General features: G+C 35.4%; 1 protein-coding gene across 9 annotated transcripts in view; it reads left to right on the forward strand.

Annotated features, from left to right (window-relative positions):
- The window catches only part of Syt14 (synaptotagmin 14), a 244020-nt gene extending 226987 nt beyond the window's left edge, over positions 1–17033 (forward strand). For 7 of the 9 annotated variants that reach the window (XM_063236812.1, XM_063236811.1, XM_063236816.1 and 4 more), the window contains 3 exons: positions 4247–4436; positions 6909–6965; positions 8211–17033. In XM_063236812.1, the coding sequence (XP_063092882.1) occupies positions 4247–4436; positions 6909–6965; positions 8211–8524 (561 nt within the window). In that variant the 3' untranslated portion in view covers positions 8525–17033. The remainder of the gene's footprint in view (positions 1–4246; positions 4437–6908; positions 6966–8210) is intronic. The other 2 variants (XM_063236813.1, XM_063236819.1) reach the window with 1 other exon arrangement.
- Positions 17034–18286: the final 1253 nt, after the last annotated feature.

The raw sequence follows: 18286 nt of genomic DNA on the forward strand, positions 1-18286 counted from the left end.
TATTTTGCTGTGCATGTAGTATCGTTGTACAATACACTGTATTTTTCTTAAACATTTTTTCTTGTGAAACCTAACATATTTTAGAAGAGTGTAAAAAACAGATGGTACTACCCATTTATTAAACCACCATCCATATTAAGAAATAAAATTAAAATCAAGCAAGTTTACCCCTAGACCTCCACTGTAACATTTCCAATCCCTGTTCTTCCTCTCTTCACCCCTCAAGTTGATCACAATTGTTTTTAACCTTCACAATGATCATTTTCTTGCTTTCCCCATCATTCCACCACCTGTCCTGCCACTGCGGCACTACAGTTTAGTAACTAGTTGTTTTTGTTATGGGTTTGGTTTTTGAAATTTATAGAAGTGCAATTTTATTGCTAAGTATCCTTTTGGGCCCAACATTTCTCACTGAGGTATATTTGTAAATGTTAAAGTGTTTTTCATTTCCATATCTTACACCATTATATGAACTCTCCACAGGCTGTGCATTCTACTGTCTGGATCCAGTATAAGTGATACTGGTCTGAAAATTCTTTCATATCTCTTGATAAGTATGGTACATATTTCTGATGGGATGTATGTAGGAGTGAGTGGAATTGCCACACCATAGGGTGTATTTTTAACATTTTTAAAAGTAGAATCCTTTACACTCCCACCAGAGCGATATGATCATTTCCATCTCTGTCCTCCCCATACTTAGCCCATCTGTTTGTTGTGTTACCTCCTGGTTTTAATGTCCATTTCCCTGATTACTAACAAAGTCAAGCAAAGGCAGAGACAGATATTGAAATTCTTATTAGAATTGCATTTCATTTATAGATCAATATGGAGAAAATGTTTTTTTAAAAATGAGCCTTCTAATGCATTAACATAATTTATCTAGATAGCACTGTTCAGTTTCTCTTAGTAATGGCCATTGTTTTATGTATAGAGGCCTTACATGTTATTTGTCTCATTCATTCCCAAATATTTTATATATTTTTATGTTATAATTTCTATTTATAGTTTTATTTTCAAATTGTTGTCAATATGTAATAATATGCAGACTGAAAATTTTTACTTTTGTGGTGAGCTGTAATTCTGTAGACTTGTTTAGATTGTATATGTACTTATATAAGCTGGATATAAGGATAGTTTTGTCTGTTTCCCTTCCAAATTATGGTACTTTTTGTAATTTTTTGTATTAGTGCATGTTTCAAGGGCATAATACTCACATTCCTTGTAATGAGTTGGGGCATGTACACAGAACATCTTAGTTCCTTTTTCATCCCCTTCCCTGTCCTCTCATCTCTTGACACCCTTCCCATTTGAGAAAGTTCTACCTCCCTACTTTCTATTATCTCTTCTATTTTTTCTTTATTTATAATTTGAGTTTCTCGTATAAGAGAAATCATGTAATATTTATTTTACTTAATGTTTAGGGCTCAAGATGCACCCATCAAGTTTATCTTTCCTTACCACACAGTAATACTTTATTGTATGTGAATACCACATTTTCTTTAACCAGTCATCTGTTGATGGATATACTGGTTGCTTCCAAGATTTTGCTATTGTAATCAGTGCTGTTATTAACATGGATATGCACATATCACTATCATATGATTTCTTTAACTCTTTTGGGAAGATACCTAGAAGGGGAATAGCTGAGTAAAATGAAATTTCTATTTTAATTTTTGAGGAAATTCAATGCTGATTTCCACAGTAGTTATACTAGTTTACATTCCTATCAACAGTATAGACTTTTCTTTTTTACCCACAATTTTGCTAGCATTTTTATTATTTGATTTCTTGATGTAGCCATTCTTTCTGGGTTAAGATGGAATTTCAGCATTGTCTTAATGTACATTCCTCTAATGGCCAGTGATGTCAGGCATTTCTTCATGTTTTGATCGGCCATTTGTACTTCTCTTCTATGAAATGTAATCATTTCACTTGCCCATTTTTTTGTTGGATCTTTTATTTTGGGGAGTTTAAATTTTTTTGAGTTCTCTATAGTCTAGATATTAGTCCTCTGTTTTAGGACTATTTGGCAAAAAAATGTTCCCATTCTGTAGATTATATTCATTCTGTTTGTTGTTTCTTCTGCTATGCAGAATCTTTATAATTTGATATGATCCCATTTGTTGATTCTTGGAACTATATCTGTTTACAAAGTCTTTGCCTATGCCTGTGATGTTAAGAGTTTTGCCTGTTTTATCTTGCAGCAGGTTTTTTAAAATTTCATTTTATTGCCTTTCATAAGACTAGGACTTTCACAGGTTAGAATTTCTATTACAGGTTGACCAGCAGCCAAAATAGGTAGTTGTATCAAAGAAGAAACATTAAAATTTTTTCTATTAAGTATGATGGTGCACGTTGCTGGATTTAGTTTGCTAAGAGTTTAATTTCACATTTTTAAATCTAGGTTTATAAATGAGAAAAGCCTGTCATTTCCTTTTTTATAATGTCCTGTTAAACTTCAGTGTGAAAATTTTGCTAGATTCTTAAAGGAAATGGAGGAGCTCTTTACTATCTAGAAGAATTTGCAAAAGACTAGCAAAATTATTTAGAATTCATTAGTAAAGCCATTTGAGCTAACATTTTTTATTTTTGTTTTATGTGTTTCTTTTGGGAGGATTTTAAATTACAAATTCAGTTTCTTCATATAAGAATGTTCAGATATTCATAATGTTCAGATATTCATAAGAAGAATGTTCAGATATTTTATTTCTTCTAGTGTCCCTTTGTTGGCTGTAGTCTTCGAGGAATATGCCCTTCTCATCTGAATTTCAGATTTACTGGAAAAAAGTCATTCGTACAAACCTCTTATCCATTCATCATCCATGGAATGTGTGGATATCTCAGTTTTCATTCTTGGTTCTTGTTATTTGTGCCTTCTTCCCTTCCCTTCCCTTCCCTTCCCTTCCCTTCCCTTCCCTTCCCTCCCCTCCCCTCCCCTCCCCTCCCCTCCCTTCCCTTCCCTTCCCTCCCTTCCCCTCCCCTCCCCTCCCCTCCCCTCCCCTCCCCTCCCCTCCCCTCCCTTCCCTTCCCTTCCCTCCCTTCCCCTCCCCTCCCCTCCCCTCTCCTTCCCTGTTTTCCCTTTCCTTCCTTCTCTTCCCCTCTCCTTCTCCCTCCTCTCCCCTCCTCTCTTCTCCTCTTTCTCTCTCACCTTCTCTCTTTTCTCTTTTTTCTGAATAAGACTGTTTTTGAAATTTACCCAATTTATTAGTGTTTTTAAATATCTTATTTTTGTTATCACATGGTTACCTATGGGTTATTGAGAAGACTATTAACACTCAGATATATAGGGATTTTATTCTTCTCTAGAAAACAGTTTGGATTTCTAGCTGACAAAAAAACATTATGAATCATTATAATCTTTTGAAATTGTTATTTGCTTTGTTTTTATAAAAGTTCTCCTGTGTGTTCAGGACATTATATGTTCTGTAGTTGCTGGTTGTGGTATCCTGTATGCCACCATTAGGTCAATTTACTTACTGTGTCAGATCATTCGTCAGTTCCTAAGAGAAGTCTGCTAATGCCCCTACTGATGATGGTTTTCTTTTTTTCTCTTTGAAGTTATGGCAATTTTTGCTTTCTATCTTTTGAGCTCATGGTATGAAATGCGTGTATATTTGGAATTATGTTATCTCCCTAGCACATTGAATAATTAATTGTGCTTCTTTATTTCTAGTAACAGCCATTGCCTTAAAGCCTACTTTGACTGATACTAGTGTAGCTACATTGTTTTTGTTGTGGTTATTATATGCATGGTAAATTTTATCACCCTAAATTTTCTGCATTTCTGCACTTTTGATATTGGCTTATAAACAATAGTTAGTTTTGTCCACTTGCTGAGAGTGTACCTATCTTTGTCTTTAATCGCACAGTGAAGGAAGATATGTAATTGGATCAGAAGTGGCATCAGTTTTTTTAAGGTTGATGACTCTTTAGAGAACAATTTTTTACATTCAGAAAAGAGTTCATTAATGTCTAGTTTAAGAAATTTATCTTCCTGGTTTGCATATGAATATTCAAGAATTTATGAGAATTGTCATCTTCTGTTACTTCTCTGGCTCCTTTTCAAGGAAGGTATAGCCAGAGACTAAACTATCTGCGGATGGTATTTATCTGGTATTTGGAGAGCCTGGATTACAAGATATCTTCATCATGGTTTACTTTATTCCAGTGCACACAGCTTTAAGTATCTCTTAATATGTCTGTTTTTGCACAATACTATGAAAATTGCATTTTTGGTTTGCAGGGCTGTGACTCCCAAGTGAGCGCATCAGAGATGTCCTGCACCGAGAGCATGTCCTCTTGTCAATCTCTGGAACATGGCTCGGTTCCGGAGATTCTCGTTGGCCTGCTTTACAACGCCACTACAGGAAGATTATCAGCAGAAGTGATAAAAGGCAGCCACTTCAAAAACCTGGCAGCAAATAGACCACCCAGTGAGTGCAAACGTGTTTTAATTCAGATGCTTTTTATACTTACAGGGACTTTCAGCATTAGGGGTTTCAGTCCTGTCATTGTAGTCTTAACCAGTCAAATTCAAATGGTGAATCATCAGCTAATCTGTTTCATGTTTTCTATTTCCAGTCTTTTGGGAAGTAGAAAAATTTGAAATTCAAAATATTAATTGTATGGTGACAGGAATTTTAATTTTTATAGTGTTTGTAGAATAAATTAGTGCTATCATAGTTATTATCTTTTAATGCCAGAAAAAGGTTTTTTTAAGTAAGTAATAATCACAAACATGAAGAGAAATATGTGGAGCTATTACTGTTAACTGTGTTGTTTTCTGTCTGCATGCAGTACTATGAACTAATATATTTACTTCTTTATCTCCTTTAACAATTTAAGAAGAAATTGTTTCTTCACATTTTTTTCTCTTTTAAAAATTTAGGCTCTTTGGGGTAAAGTTCAGTAAGAGGGTACGTGCTTAGTGTGCATGAGACCCTGGTTTGATCCCCAACGCTACAAAAAGATAAAGATTTTAAAAATCAGTTCATAAATTAGTACTGTCAGCAGTCCTTTTTTCCATGAAATAAAGGGAAGACAAGAAGCAAGAGCTTGCTGGTTGCTGTGTGTCTGCGGCAGCAGCCTGTGTGCCCCCTTCTGTTGTTTTGCCATCTCCTCAGTGTGTTCCTGGTTCAGATGGCAGAGCAGGTCATGGAACAGAGAAATTACCACCAGTAGCTCTAAAACTGTTGATATCTGTAAGCAGTAAACGGGGAAGACAGCAACATCTCTGTACCTCTGTGAAATTACAACTGTTAATGCCCTGATCTAAAAATGCGAAAAGAAATCTTGAATGATAGTACTACCTTAACAGATTCACACAGACTTGCTTAATGTACTCTTTCACTCCAGGAATCAAGCAGCTACTAAAGGAGAGGAAACACTGTCTACCCTTAAATTAAGTGGACTTTGCTTCTAAATGTCATAAAAATTTATTATTCGGTGGAGGTGAAAAGTCATAAAAATATGTTTGGTTTATACCAAGTAATGCTGGGAAGCTTGCTTCTTGTATGTATCATAGAATGCACCTACTCCTGAAATAAAAATCTGAAGGCTAAAGTCATATTTCATATTTCGGCTCATAGGCGAATGATCTCAGTCTCAAAGCTAAGGTCATGTCTTGCACAGCGTTATCAGACTCAGATCTGACAAAGATGCGTAGAAGACAGAAAAAAATCATGTATTTTTTCATTTCCAAAAAGGAATGCAGTAGGAGTAAAGAAGCCATTCTTAGATAAACAAACTAGGAAGTGGGACTTGATTATTTTCACTCGTACATCCTGAAAATAGCCTTAGAGATAACCTGTATGAGAAAGAGTTGAAACTGGAGGTAACCATGCTGAGGTACCAGCCACAGCAGGAGTGCCTTTCCAGCCTAAGACGCCTGATGCAAAGATGTTGAGAATTGTACCAGATAAAACACCACTTTGAGGTCACCCTGAGCCAGAAGCTATCTTTTGCTACTTGTGCCTTAGCTAACAGTTTAGTGATTGGGGGGGGGGGGGGGCAAGTGCTTTATTGGTAGTGTTAAAGAGTAACAGAATAAAATGATACTCATATAGATAAAGAAATCGGAATCAGAATTGAAAAGGAACAAGAGCAGGGCTGGGTGGCATATAATTTAGGAAAGATTATCGTCCAGGTACAGAGTCAGTCTCCCTGTGAGATTGAGTTACAGCAGTTGTAATTATTTTACAATTAGGTCTTCAGTATAAGACTGATTAATAATGATAACCAGAAAATAACTAGTAAGTCAATTTTTAAAATGATTATATGAAAGTACACTATTTATATAGTAAAATATAAAAAAATTCCATTAGTCTGTTCTAAATTGTGTATGTTACATAAGATTGTGGCCCTTTATATATATCTAGGTTCTAAGCTTTGAATATATTATAAATGGAATAATCCCAGTTTTATCCAAAGAAATGATAGCAACATTAAAGAGCAAAATTGTGATAGTTGTATTTTCTTTTGCATAACTTAATATATTACATTGGGAGTAATAAAGCTATTTGAAATATTAAATGTTGCATGGGTGAACTTAAAACTTAGTAGAATAGTGATCTGATAATAACTTTTATTCAGCCTTTTATATCTGATAATTTGCGTGATTCTATGTTCAATGTGCTTTAGACCAAGTGGGTTTCATTATAAAGATGTCCCCCTTTAAAACAGTGTAATTTTTAAGGATTACACAATGACTTAAAATTTTTCCTTTCATGAAATTTACCCAACAATCCTTTGTTCAACCCTCTATCTGAATTAAAATGCTAAAGTTCTGTGTTTTTCCACTCCAGTGAACAGTGTTTCCTCTTTAATTCTGACCTTTGACCCTCTTTCACCCAACGATTGACATCTGGTCATTATTTCTTTTACTGCTTTCCACCCCCTGTTGTCAGATGGACTGTTCTGTTGTCTAAAACACTTGATAGGTGGACAGGTTTATATAATCCGAGGTGAGTTCCTGTAGAGGCTAATTGGATGTTGTCTTTTCATGCAAAAACAAAATACCCTAAAACTTGCCAGCAGTGAAGCTGTCCACCATGTTGGTTTCTGAAAAAATGCACATTTATTATCTGTGGTACCTTAAATAAAACTAACTAAGAATTTATCTCTGATTATGGATGATGGTATTCAGAGTATCTATAAAGTAAGCAAAACTTTTTGAAATAAAATTTTTATTTTTCCATTTGTATTTTGATTTATACAACAAATATTTTATGAAAACATGGCAGTGGTCTTTAAAATTAATTGAAATCTCAATATAAAATACACATGATGGATCAACATGCTGAATATCATTTGCATGAGTCTGTTTAAGAACTCGAAAGCACAATCTTGTAAAGAAAGAATTTATCTCCCACAATATGTCAATGAAATGTTGTTTCACTTTATATTCTATAAACATCACATCAATTTCTTTTCTAACTCATAAAACTAGTTAAGATATCATACTTAAAAATTCACATTAAATTGTGCCTAAAAGAAACCCTATAGTGTTTATTTGAACTACCCCAAAAAGCACATTAAATGTACTCTTGCATGAAACCAGGAGAAAGTTTTACTTGGTTTGCTAAACTTTGAACCCTTAATGCATTTGGCTTCATTTTAGCCCTTAAATGTTTTAAAAATATATTTAAAAACCACATCCATGCAGAGATTTTTTTGACATTTCATCCTAAGCTGTTTTGATGTCATCTTTGCATTCTTGTCTCTCTCTTCTCCTCTTTACCATTTGCCTTCATTTCTATTTGTTTGTTTACTCTTACTCTCTGAAAACACAGTGGAATGCTTCCCAGTGTTGTGGCTAACTGAGCTTGCTAAGTGTTTATGAATGCTATGATGTCCTGCTGGTAGAGCTAAGGGGATGGTGATGGCAAGGGAGGTCGTGGGGGGTGCTGGGGGCGGGGCGGACGGGAGGAAGGGCTTTGAGGTGTACCTTTAAGTTCTATCACAGAGAAATAGTGAGGGTAAGATATTATTACTCCCAAAATATTTTTGGCCTACTTTACATTCTCTATACTTGTCACATTTTATAAGCATGTACATCAAAATGGAATTAGTTAAATTTCCATTATATATTGTACATACCATATCCTTATAAGTGTAAATATTTAATATTCTCAGCACTTACTATGAGAAAATTATTTTGAGTTTGTTTCAAATGATATTTGCAATATATTGGTTTTTTTCCCCTTTAGATACGTATGTTAAGTTAACACTGCTGAATTCAATGGGTCAAGAGATGTCCAAATGCAAGACATCCATCCGCAGAGGACAGCCGAATCCAGTGTATAAGGAAACTTTCGTATTCCAAGTGGCTCTTTTCCAGCTGTCTGATGTGACGCTTATCCTGTCCGTATATAACAAACGCAGCATGAAAAGAAAAGAGATGATAGGCTGGATCTCTCTAGGTCTGAACAGTTCTGGGGAAGAGGAACTCAGTCACTGGACTGAAATGAAGGAGTCTAAAGGACAGCAAGTCTGCAGATGGCATGCGCTGCTGGAGTCCTGATGGCTGGTCCCCCCAGGCAGCACTGTGGGCAGTTACAGCACTGCTGTGTTCACCTGGTCACCACTAGAAGAGTTTGTTCTTTGAAGAGTCAAATCCAACATTCTACCAAACCCTTTAAATTGGAATCAACTACTGATGTGAATCAATGGTCTGGGTGTGGTAGAGTTTATCTGACCAGCTGGGAAACAGTACATTATTGTTGTTAAACTAACTGTCCTCCAGAGATTTAATAACACACTTTTGATTTGAAGTTACTTTTACGCCAGCAATTTCGTGGGAGCTTATGTGATTTTAGTTATAAAACTAATTTAATATCACTTTTCATAGTGTCCATGAACATATTTTGACTGGCAGGTCCCTGGTGTTTATAATGGAAAGGAGATAGCCATGCTATCTGATGGTAGAGGGTTTTGATTACATTGAAAATAGTTTTTATTTCTGATTAATTCGTTCTGTACCCTCAGTTTCATTGTGCCTCAGTTCTTTTCCATAGCACTAAATCTCAGTGGAAGCAAACACCATTTTCATAAATGAATTTTTAAGAGTTTTTTTAAAGTTTATTTCTTCCTTTGCTTCTGCTTTTTTCCAAAGAAACCTGTCAAGTCCTGGTCCCTTGCAAACCTTTTGACCAGGTACTGTAGACCTATGGAACTTTCTGTTGAAAGCACTTTCTGTGTATTTGGATTCCAACGTAGGAAGCCAGTAGAGAAGTACTTTGATTTAGGATTTCTTCCATGATTGACTCTTTACAATTGTAGTAATATGGAAAATTTTTTTAACAAACTGGAAAATACAGTAGATAAACTGTTGAAAATTGAAAACAATTAAAGTTAAACAACCTGTATCTGATCTGAGTAGTAATCAACACTGCATAATCCAAATTAAGAAGCTCTTCTGTCTCTAAATTTTCACTGAATTGAAGAATTTATATTGTGATTGTTAAGACTCTCCGGCTCTCAGTTTGAGCCCCAAAATCAAGTTAGTAGCAGTTTTGAGATTCCTTATGACGTTTCTAGTGATTTGTGACTAGATTTTATGAACTTTACAAATAACGTTCTTTAACGTGATGTCATCCTGTGCCTTTCATGTGTGTGAGATTTGCTCATACAGCTTGGAAGTTGTATTTGCAAAATTAGGCCTTCGATTTTTATAAATGTAAAGGTTCCTCAGAACAGTGTCACAAGATCTTTAGTTTCTCTAACGTATGCAATTGTATAATGTACAATTTTTTTAATGGCAAGGCACTTTCATTTGTTATTTTTATATTTAGGAACTAATTAATCAGGAATATTATAAGCTATTTTCTTTTTAATTTTGCTTCTTAACTATTATATAATTTTATGCAAATACTTTATTAAATAGTGTTTTATATGTACGAAAGCATTTTCTTTTTTGCATTTCTAGTTACACTAGACAAAAATGCACTACTTACCAATTACTAAAAAGTAATGTATCATTTTTCCTAGTCCCATTTAAGTACTATATATTGTTGCAAGCTAGAACTTGTTATTGTCATAATAACAAAACCAAGCATAGATATTATTACTTCAGCTTGGCTATACTTAAAGGCCTTAAAAGAATCCAGAAAGACCATTAACTCCTATATTAGTTTAACAAAACTAATTAACTCCTATTTACTTTAACAAAAGACAGTTCTGTGTCTTCATACACATCAGTTATAAGGAAAAATGCAAATGGGTATCATGAACCTTAAGAATGTATGCTCCATAATTGCATTAAAGGGAAAAATTTATCCTTCATTGTTTTATCAATGAGGTTTTTCTAGTTTTTTTTTTTTATTAATGAGTTGGCTTACAGAAAACATGAATTGAATGATAAAATACCTCACTTAAGTATAAAAGGGGTCATAGATTTTACTGGGAAATTGGATTTAGGCACTTCATGATACAGTTTTTTTTTTTTTCCTGTCTTTAAAACAACACTCTCTGTTGCTAACAGCTAGTATCTTCCTAACCAAAAGAATTACCAGTCTTATTTGTAGCTGTAACAAAACTTAATCAAGTACATTATTAAGACCAGGTTGGTGCTTTCACCATTAGTGAGAAAAAGACTTAACTATTGTTGTTAAATCTGCCTTTCTCAGACTATGCCTAGAATTGTGTGTGTGATTTGGTATATCCTTAGGGGTTCATCTGATGTAAGTATGAAATCTTACATACCCTAAAAAAAATCAACTGTTTAAAAAAATTTCAGGAAACATCCTCCTTACTCCCAACCCTAAAGTCCTCCAAGATTATAAATGCTGTGTGTGTGTCTGTTGTCATATGAGTAGTTGTGTTTTACACACAACATGTATATCCATGTCTGTGTATATGACAGGGATATATAAAGGCTTTTCAGGTAACTAAGTAGAAAAACATTTGTCAAGTTTATGGATCATGTTTCTCCTATCATATGATAACTAGGTATTATTATTATTTTGGGGGAGTACCAGGGATTGAACTCTGTCCTCACGTTTGCCAGGCAGGTGCTTATGCCTCTGCACTAAGTCCCTAGCCCGATAACAAGATTTTATATTTGGTTTTGGGTGCTATTTGCTTCCATTTTCCTCCATACACAGCAAAATGCACATTTTCTTTTCCTCCTGTGGGTTGAAACAACTTAGAGTAATCTATACCAAAAAAAAAAATCATCTTTTTTTTAATCTTTAGAAAAAGATTAAATAAGGTTCAGGAGACTGCTCCACTCTCCTTAATCTAGTAGAAGACAATGCTGGTGTTTTTGTGTGCTTGAATTCACATGAAGGCTTAAAGGCAAAACCTTATATCTCAGTACTTCTGCTAAATAGAGGCCCACTGGTAGCAGGTATTGACTCAGAAACTTGAGAAAAACAGCTCCTTTTCTTATTGTTCTGCTAAAGTCCACTCAGTTTTATAATCGAATGAGATGATCCAGATATGGCAGCCTGCTGGCATTAGTGGAGGCCTGAAATTGGACCCTCCTAAATGAACTGCAGCATGAGGTGTTCATTACTGCCTGAGGAACAGAGTGAATTTCAAATCAGTAAGGAAGTTTTTAATGTAATATTATCCTACCTTGCAGAAGTTTGCTTCTCTAATCTTGTCCTCAATTAACATCCACATTTTGTTAGAGATCCATTTGCATGTTATCTTACTATGCATTCAGTGAATTCTCAGTAGTGTATTTACTGAGAAAAAATATCAAATTGGACCACGACTTAAAAAAGAGAAGCCAATGAAAAATATCTAAACTACCCTGATTAATCTACACATTATAACCTCTGGCCTAGAAGGACAGCATTATCCAGCTTATGCAGATGTTAAATCATTGACTTCGCTTCGTGGAATCCAGCACCAGTGGGGGCAGAGAGAATAGAATGAAGAGTGTCCTCCAAATGAAGGTAGGTGGGGAGACCAAATGAACCACAATGAAGTCATTTCAGATGAACTGAAAAATAGGTGAGCTTTTCGAAATATAAATCTTAGAAGAGAACAGTAATGGCCAACAAATGTTTTTAAGGTTCCTGTTCAGATATGAATACAAATATAAGTCTGTTTGCATAAAGTTACTATTTACCTACATAGACTGTACAGTTTATAGGGAAATTCACATTGACAGTTGTTAGTCACAAGTTTCCCTTTTTATTTTCTTTCCAGTTACTGGCCGTAGTTCACCTGTGGAACTAGTCGTCAGTATCATCATGAACCAAATTTATTTTTGAGCACAAGTTTGAGCGTGCTGCAAAGCATTTTCTAAAACAAATATTAAAACATTAACTATGCCCTTCAAAATGCATAACAAGGGTAGTATATCAGTTATAACATGCAGGGGATTTTGCTCAGTGGCATAAGCGCCTGCTTTGTAAGCAAGTGGTTGTGAGTTCGATCCCTGGTACTAACCAAAAAACAAAAAACAAAACAAAAAAACAGTTATACTGAATGTCAGAGAGAAAAAGCAAGATGAGATTTTCGTGCTTGCCAGGCAGGTGCTTGTGCCACTGAGTTATCTCCCCAGCGAAAATTCTTCTTCTCAGAACACAAATAGTACTTTTGCATCATATATTGTAATGATTTTTATTTTTAAAGATTTGAAGGTAATTCAACCTTCAGATATACTTACATTCTGAGAGTAAAGATTTAGAGGTTATTCACACCCTATTGGAGTATATTTACATTCTGAAAGCATATTAATCAATTTGTTCTGCTTTTTTTTTTTTTTTTACAATTTTTGCAAACACAAGGTATTTTAATTGTAGCTGGCCATCTCTGGCCTGCAGAGTGGACACCTGTCTCTCCGGGGCCACATTGCACGCAGTTGGGGGTGCGGAAGGAGACTGGCCTTCCTCTGTGCTCTCTGAAGCTCACATTTCTTCTGTTAGGGTTCACTAAGATTCGGCAGGAATTGCAGCCAGGTTTGTTACATAAAAAAACTCTTCCCCTGTGCAGCAGTAAATGCGTCATCCTGTTCTCTGTATCTGCTCACAGTAAGCACATAATACTAAGCTAAATTCTTTATGGAAGAAAGCTGTAATGCTGTTGTGTAAGTTCCACTGTGTATGAGCCTTGTTTTATGCCTAGGTTTATTTTCCCTTCATTTAACACATACTTGTATGTGTTAGGAACACCACGTATGCACCATGTGCAGACTAAGGTATTATAAAGATTGCAGATGTGGAGAGGCTGAACTGGATGAAGTCTTGGCCCTTATGCTCTGAGGCAGTGAGGAGACTCAGAGTGGTGTGACTGCACTGTAACGTGAACGAGATGTTAAGACAGGTGTGCATGGGGCACTGATGGGTTCATTAGAAAAGTATGACATGGAGTGCAGAAAAATCTTCCTGGAGAAAATAACACCTGGGTTGGGACTTAACTAATGAATATGGGTTAGACTCCCATCGAACTCCAGGATAAAATACAATATAGTAGTTCCCAAAAAAGGGTAAGTTCAAAACTTATTTTGAGTCCTTCATTATAGAATCTGCAAAGATTCTATTTGGTCTGAAAGAAAGGCCAAGAATCCAGAATTTTTTAAAGCTCCCTGCCCAGGAAATCTTGTCTGAGATGAGCTAGCACAGTTTAGTACATAGAATCATTGATAGTAATGTTTTGATACTCACAAGTTAAGATTTTAAGTGTGTTAGTGATAAAAGAATTAAGACTAAGGTTAGTGATACTGATCATTTTCTTGCGCTTCTTTTAAAAGAAATTTAGTGGAAAAATTAAGAGTTCCTATTCATTTACATTCAAGGTACCTTTTTAAAATGTTTCTTGATATAATAAATATATTGTGGGTTTTATGATTTCTGAACATTTTTCCATTCAAACATTTCCCACTAGATTGTCTTTACAGTGCTAGATAGAAGGCTGAGTCTGAGGGACTTTCTAAGTTGTGTTCTCTGTAATGATTCTAGGTAAAATTAGACCGACCTTTACGCACGGCACGTGGCAGTCACTGCCTTGGTAGGTGCCGAGGTTTGATGCGGGATAAAGCAAGCCTTCTTTCTTCTCCTTTTCCTCCTGAGCAGGCTTCTTTGTCTCACACCAGTAGTCCAGCTGTGGCCCTGGATTCTTCCTTGGGAGCAGCGTAGTTCTGCCTCTTTTGCTCTGGTCTCTGTGTCTTTGCTGGGTGTTCTTCTGTATAGTCCTTTCTTTCAAATAGCAGCTTGGTTATAGGAGTTTCACTTTCTCTGCAAGTGAAGACTGTGGATTTGTTCCTCTGAGTTTCTGTTCCCCCTCATCTCAAGTGGGTCATAGTTCCACCCCTGACAAAACACTGCATCACGTTTGGAAAGCTCTCCCCCCCAACACACACACACACAAAGATCTGTGAAATACTGAAAAGTGAGTTTATCTGTGCTTCTGAGGTAATACTGCTGTGGAATTAGACTGTTTTGTGACTGCTGATGTATCAGTCAGTGCTTGGTCCAATCATAGTTTGATTAATAAGTGATAAGAGTTTGACAGGCTGGGTAAATGGATTGATTTTAAAGATGAGTGTTTTCTTCTCCTTAGACTGGTATGCATCTCCCCTTAGTGCGTGTGTGTTTGCTCTTACCTCCCATTTTTCCTTATTCTTACACATTCACACTAGACACCAGCAGTGTGTACCTAGAGAAGAGTGATCCTCTGACTCTTCCTTCTTAATCACATGGGTCAGAGAGGGGATGGTTGACTGGACACTTCAGAGACCACAGCAAGAGCAGCCTCCAGCCCACGAAAGCTCATGGTGCATTCTGTGATAGTGGTCATCGTGGTGCACTTATCTTAAATATTGCATAGACTGGAGCAAAGAAAGAAACTGATGATCTAACTAAAAGCAAGCATAATTTTATTACAGAATTTCAACCTCTTAGTACATCCAGATGTCTAAATAACCATGAGAACAAAGTCCCTGCTGTGGCAATAGCTGTGCATGATGTTTGATGAGATTTCATTATGAGGTTGATGGTATCTCACACTGTCTTATTTTAGGGCCCTTCTTCAAGCTCTGGTTGTGTTATTCTGATTGTGAGTAAGCCTTGTTCAGTTCTTCCTAGTATTTGAGTTTGTGTTTTAAATATTTAAGACTACTTTTAAAAAGAAAAGCCTTAACAGTTTTCTGTTGATTTATTTAACATGTGATCTTTCATATGCCAATGGTGTTTAAAAGAATACTAAGTATATAACACATAATATTCCATTATTCACTGAAAAAATTTTCTAAAATGATGTATTATGATTTATCAACTTTAAACATTTTCAGATGTCACTCTTATTTTCATAAATTACACAGTTAAATATGACTTTTGTTTAATAACAATATAGAAGTTTTCCCTTATCTCCAAGAGTTGCTGTTTCTCTTTGCCACTCCCATGTGCTTGAAGGGAGGTGTCTGTAGCCCTCTGAAAAGATCTCTTGTTGGTCAGTTAATAAGTGCACATGCCCTTCCAGTTGGTAGCATTGTCAGTAGCGCCTCAGCTATCCCTCAAAGTATTCATCCTCATTCCTCTTGGGAACCCGCAGGAGCAGGAATGGACAAGTCCAGCAGAAGAAGGACCCCTGACTGCGGCATGGGCTTGCGAGCCCTGCTGCTGGGGTGGCCCTCAGTACCTGCGTGACTTCCACTGGAGACACACTGGCCCTCGCTTGGACAAAGGAGCTGTGGCCATTGTGTCCTCTTGTCTTCCTTTGATCTTCCCACCCCAGCCCTCCCTAGCTAGGACATTCTCTAGGTTACATTTTGTGAGAAGGGTTTTAAAACCTTAATTTTTCCGGTTTTACATGCTTCTTTAACCAGGAAATTTCAAAAAATAGAAATATCATAAAGTCCTAGGTGAGTTTGTTTGGAGAGTAGATGTCTATTTTGGGCAGTCTTTTTTGGAAGAATGTCAGTGTTTGAGGAGAGACCAGGAGAGCATTGGTACATAAATTGGCTTTAAGTATATTTGAACAATTATTTGAAGCACAGCTAGAAATTAATGGTGATACTCCCAAAAGCATTTTCATATCACAAACATAACTTTAAGTTTACCAAGAGAAAAATTCCAGTAGTAACTTGCATTTTTGAATTACTGTATTTTTGCATAATTTATTAAAATAACCTTTGTTTTGTGATGAACATAATATAGTGGCAATAGTTTTGAGGAATCTTTAAAGCTGACATAAAAGGACAGCCAAATTTTGGCTAGTTTTTGCTAGAATTTTGAAATAAGAAAGTATATATGTATTACTTTTCAGTCACATTAGTCTTGAAGAATAGTTATAGAATTTTAAGAGTCTTGTAAATGTTGCAATCTATTATTTTTCTAAAACTCAAGAGGCTCATTACTGCTCAATATTCTTGCATTGTGCTTTATTTCTCAAAATAATGTAATTTTTATGGGAAAAACTCAATTAGTGGAATCTTTTATTCAGCATTTCCTTATTCTGTCTTTTCTCCCTTCTCTCCTATACTTTCCCTTTCCTTCCTCTTTCTTTCATTTTTCTGAGGCCAGAAGCTTCCTTAATAGTATAGTTTCTACAGAGCTTTCCTACTTATTTTTGTAATAATGGATATAACAGTGCGATGAAGTTTAAATGCTCTGTGAGCAAAATTCTATCACACAACCTGTTGAAGTTTATTGCTTTGATCCGGAACTGTCTCTGACACATTTGCTAGTGATCCTCAACCATTAATGGACCTTCCTAACACATATGCGTGTCTGCGTGGTTATCAACAGTGTTGTGTTATTGTCACATATTAATTTGCCTATTTGGTCAAAAATATAAACATGAGTTTGTGAAGCAGTCCATTTTATGGAGTGAGCATATATCTGATTGTTTTCATGTAATTGAAATTGTGCTCTGTGTTGCATTTTATTCTCATAACTACTTTTCTATGATCTGTACACCGATTGTCTCGGTGCCTTTTTCCTTTTGTATAATTGTATTACAGAAAGAAATTGCTGACCTCTGTGTACACAATGTAAAAATGTTAAAACTACTATTCTAAGGAGATTTTAATGGCTGTTTAATTTTCCAGTGAATAAATTTTGTGTGAGTTAAAAATACTTTTCTTCACCTTTGTGTTCATTTTAATACTCAAGTGGAATGGGTAAACATCTGACATCTCTGATGATAATACATAAAAACAGCTCTAATTCTCATCCCTGACAAGTAAGTGTCATTTGAGTGTTTTACAAAATAAACCAAGATCAATTACATAAACAAATATCAAAGGATATATGTAGTGTTATTAAGATCTTAGGTTTTAAAAGAATCTCATTTAGAAAGTGCTCTAAAATATTGCTATCAAAATGTTTAGATCTTTTTAAGTCATATCTGACCTTGAAAAAAAATAGACTCCACACAATAATATTTTTAAACAAAAAGAATAAAGCTAAGTAGCTTTAAAATAGTCTCAGTGTCTTTATCAGGAATAGACACACAGATGCCCTGTGACACAGCTTGCTCTTTCATTTCATGTAGATTTGTCATTATTCATAGTAGTATCACACTATGTTTATTTTTGTGCTTGTGTGTTTGTTTGAAGCAGGGTCTCACCGTGCAGCCCAGGCTGGCCTCAAACTCCCAGTGATTCTCTTGCCTCAGCCTCCCAAGTGCTGAGATTGTAGGCGTATGCCAAACAATAGACTTTTATTTGGTTGATTTCTAATTCTTTTTTATTAGATAAGTGTTTCCCAAAGACCTTGATTGTAGGTACTTTTCATATTTCATTACCTTGTCCATTTCATTTTCAGCAAGAAAGATTAATAATAACCAACTTAACAAGTGTTGTTTTGCATATGAAAAAGAATGTAAACATTTGGTGCTCTAACACTGACAAAAATTAAAGTTGCTACTTTATCTTGTCTCTGATTATTTTTGAATCTTTAGTTCCATAAATTAATCAGAGCCTTTTAAAAGCAAAAATGGATTCAGAATATCATCTCCAACTGCAATTTAAGTAGTTTGTTTCTTTTTCCAGTAATTTGTTAGCCCCTATCAAACCTTTTGTGCTTCCATTATGAAATCATTTCTGACAAAAGGGAAAATAACAGACTTGCTTAGAAATGTCCACAAAAAGTTTTCTGAATTGTAAGCACCATCTCAACTAGAGATAATTTATTAGTTATTTAGTAGTTTGAAAAAAATTGTATCCAGGTCAAGGCTTATTGTCTTTCCAAGAATTACAGTTGATATAAATTCCAGTGGAAAATAGGCATGTCTGCATTCTCATTAGCAAATCAGTAAGTTATCACATTCTGTTGTTGTAAGAGCAATTTAGGTAGTTATTCCTCATAATATGTTACTATACATGTAT

This window comes from Cavia porcellus, unplaced genomic scaffold, assembly GCF_034190915.1.
Source record: "Cavia porcellus strain 051 isolate PalLab524CR breed Dunkin Hartley unplaced genomic scaffold, mCavPor4.1 scaffold_26, whole genome shotgun sequence".
NCBI classification, from domain to species: Eukaryota; Metazoa; Chordata; class Mammalia; order Rodentia; family Caviidae; genus Cavia; species Cavia porcellus.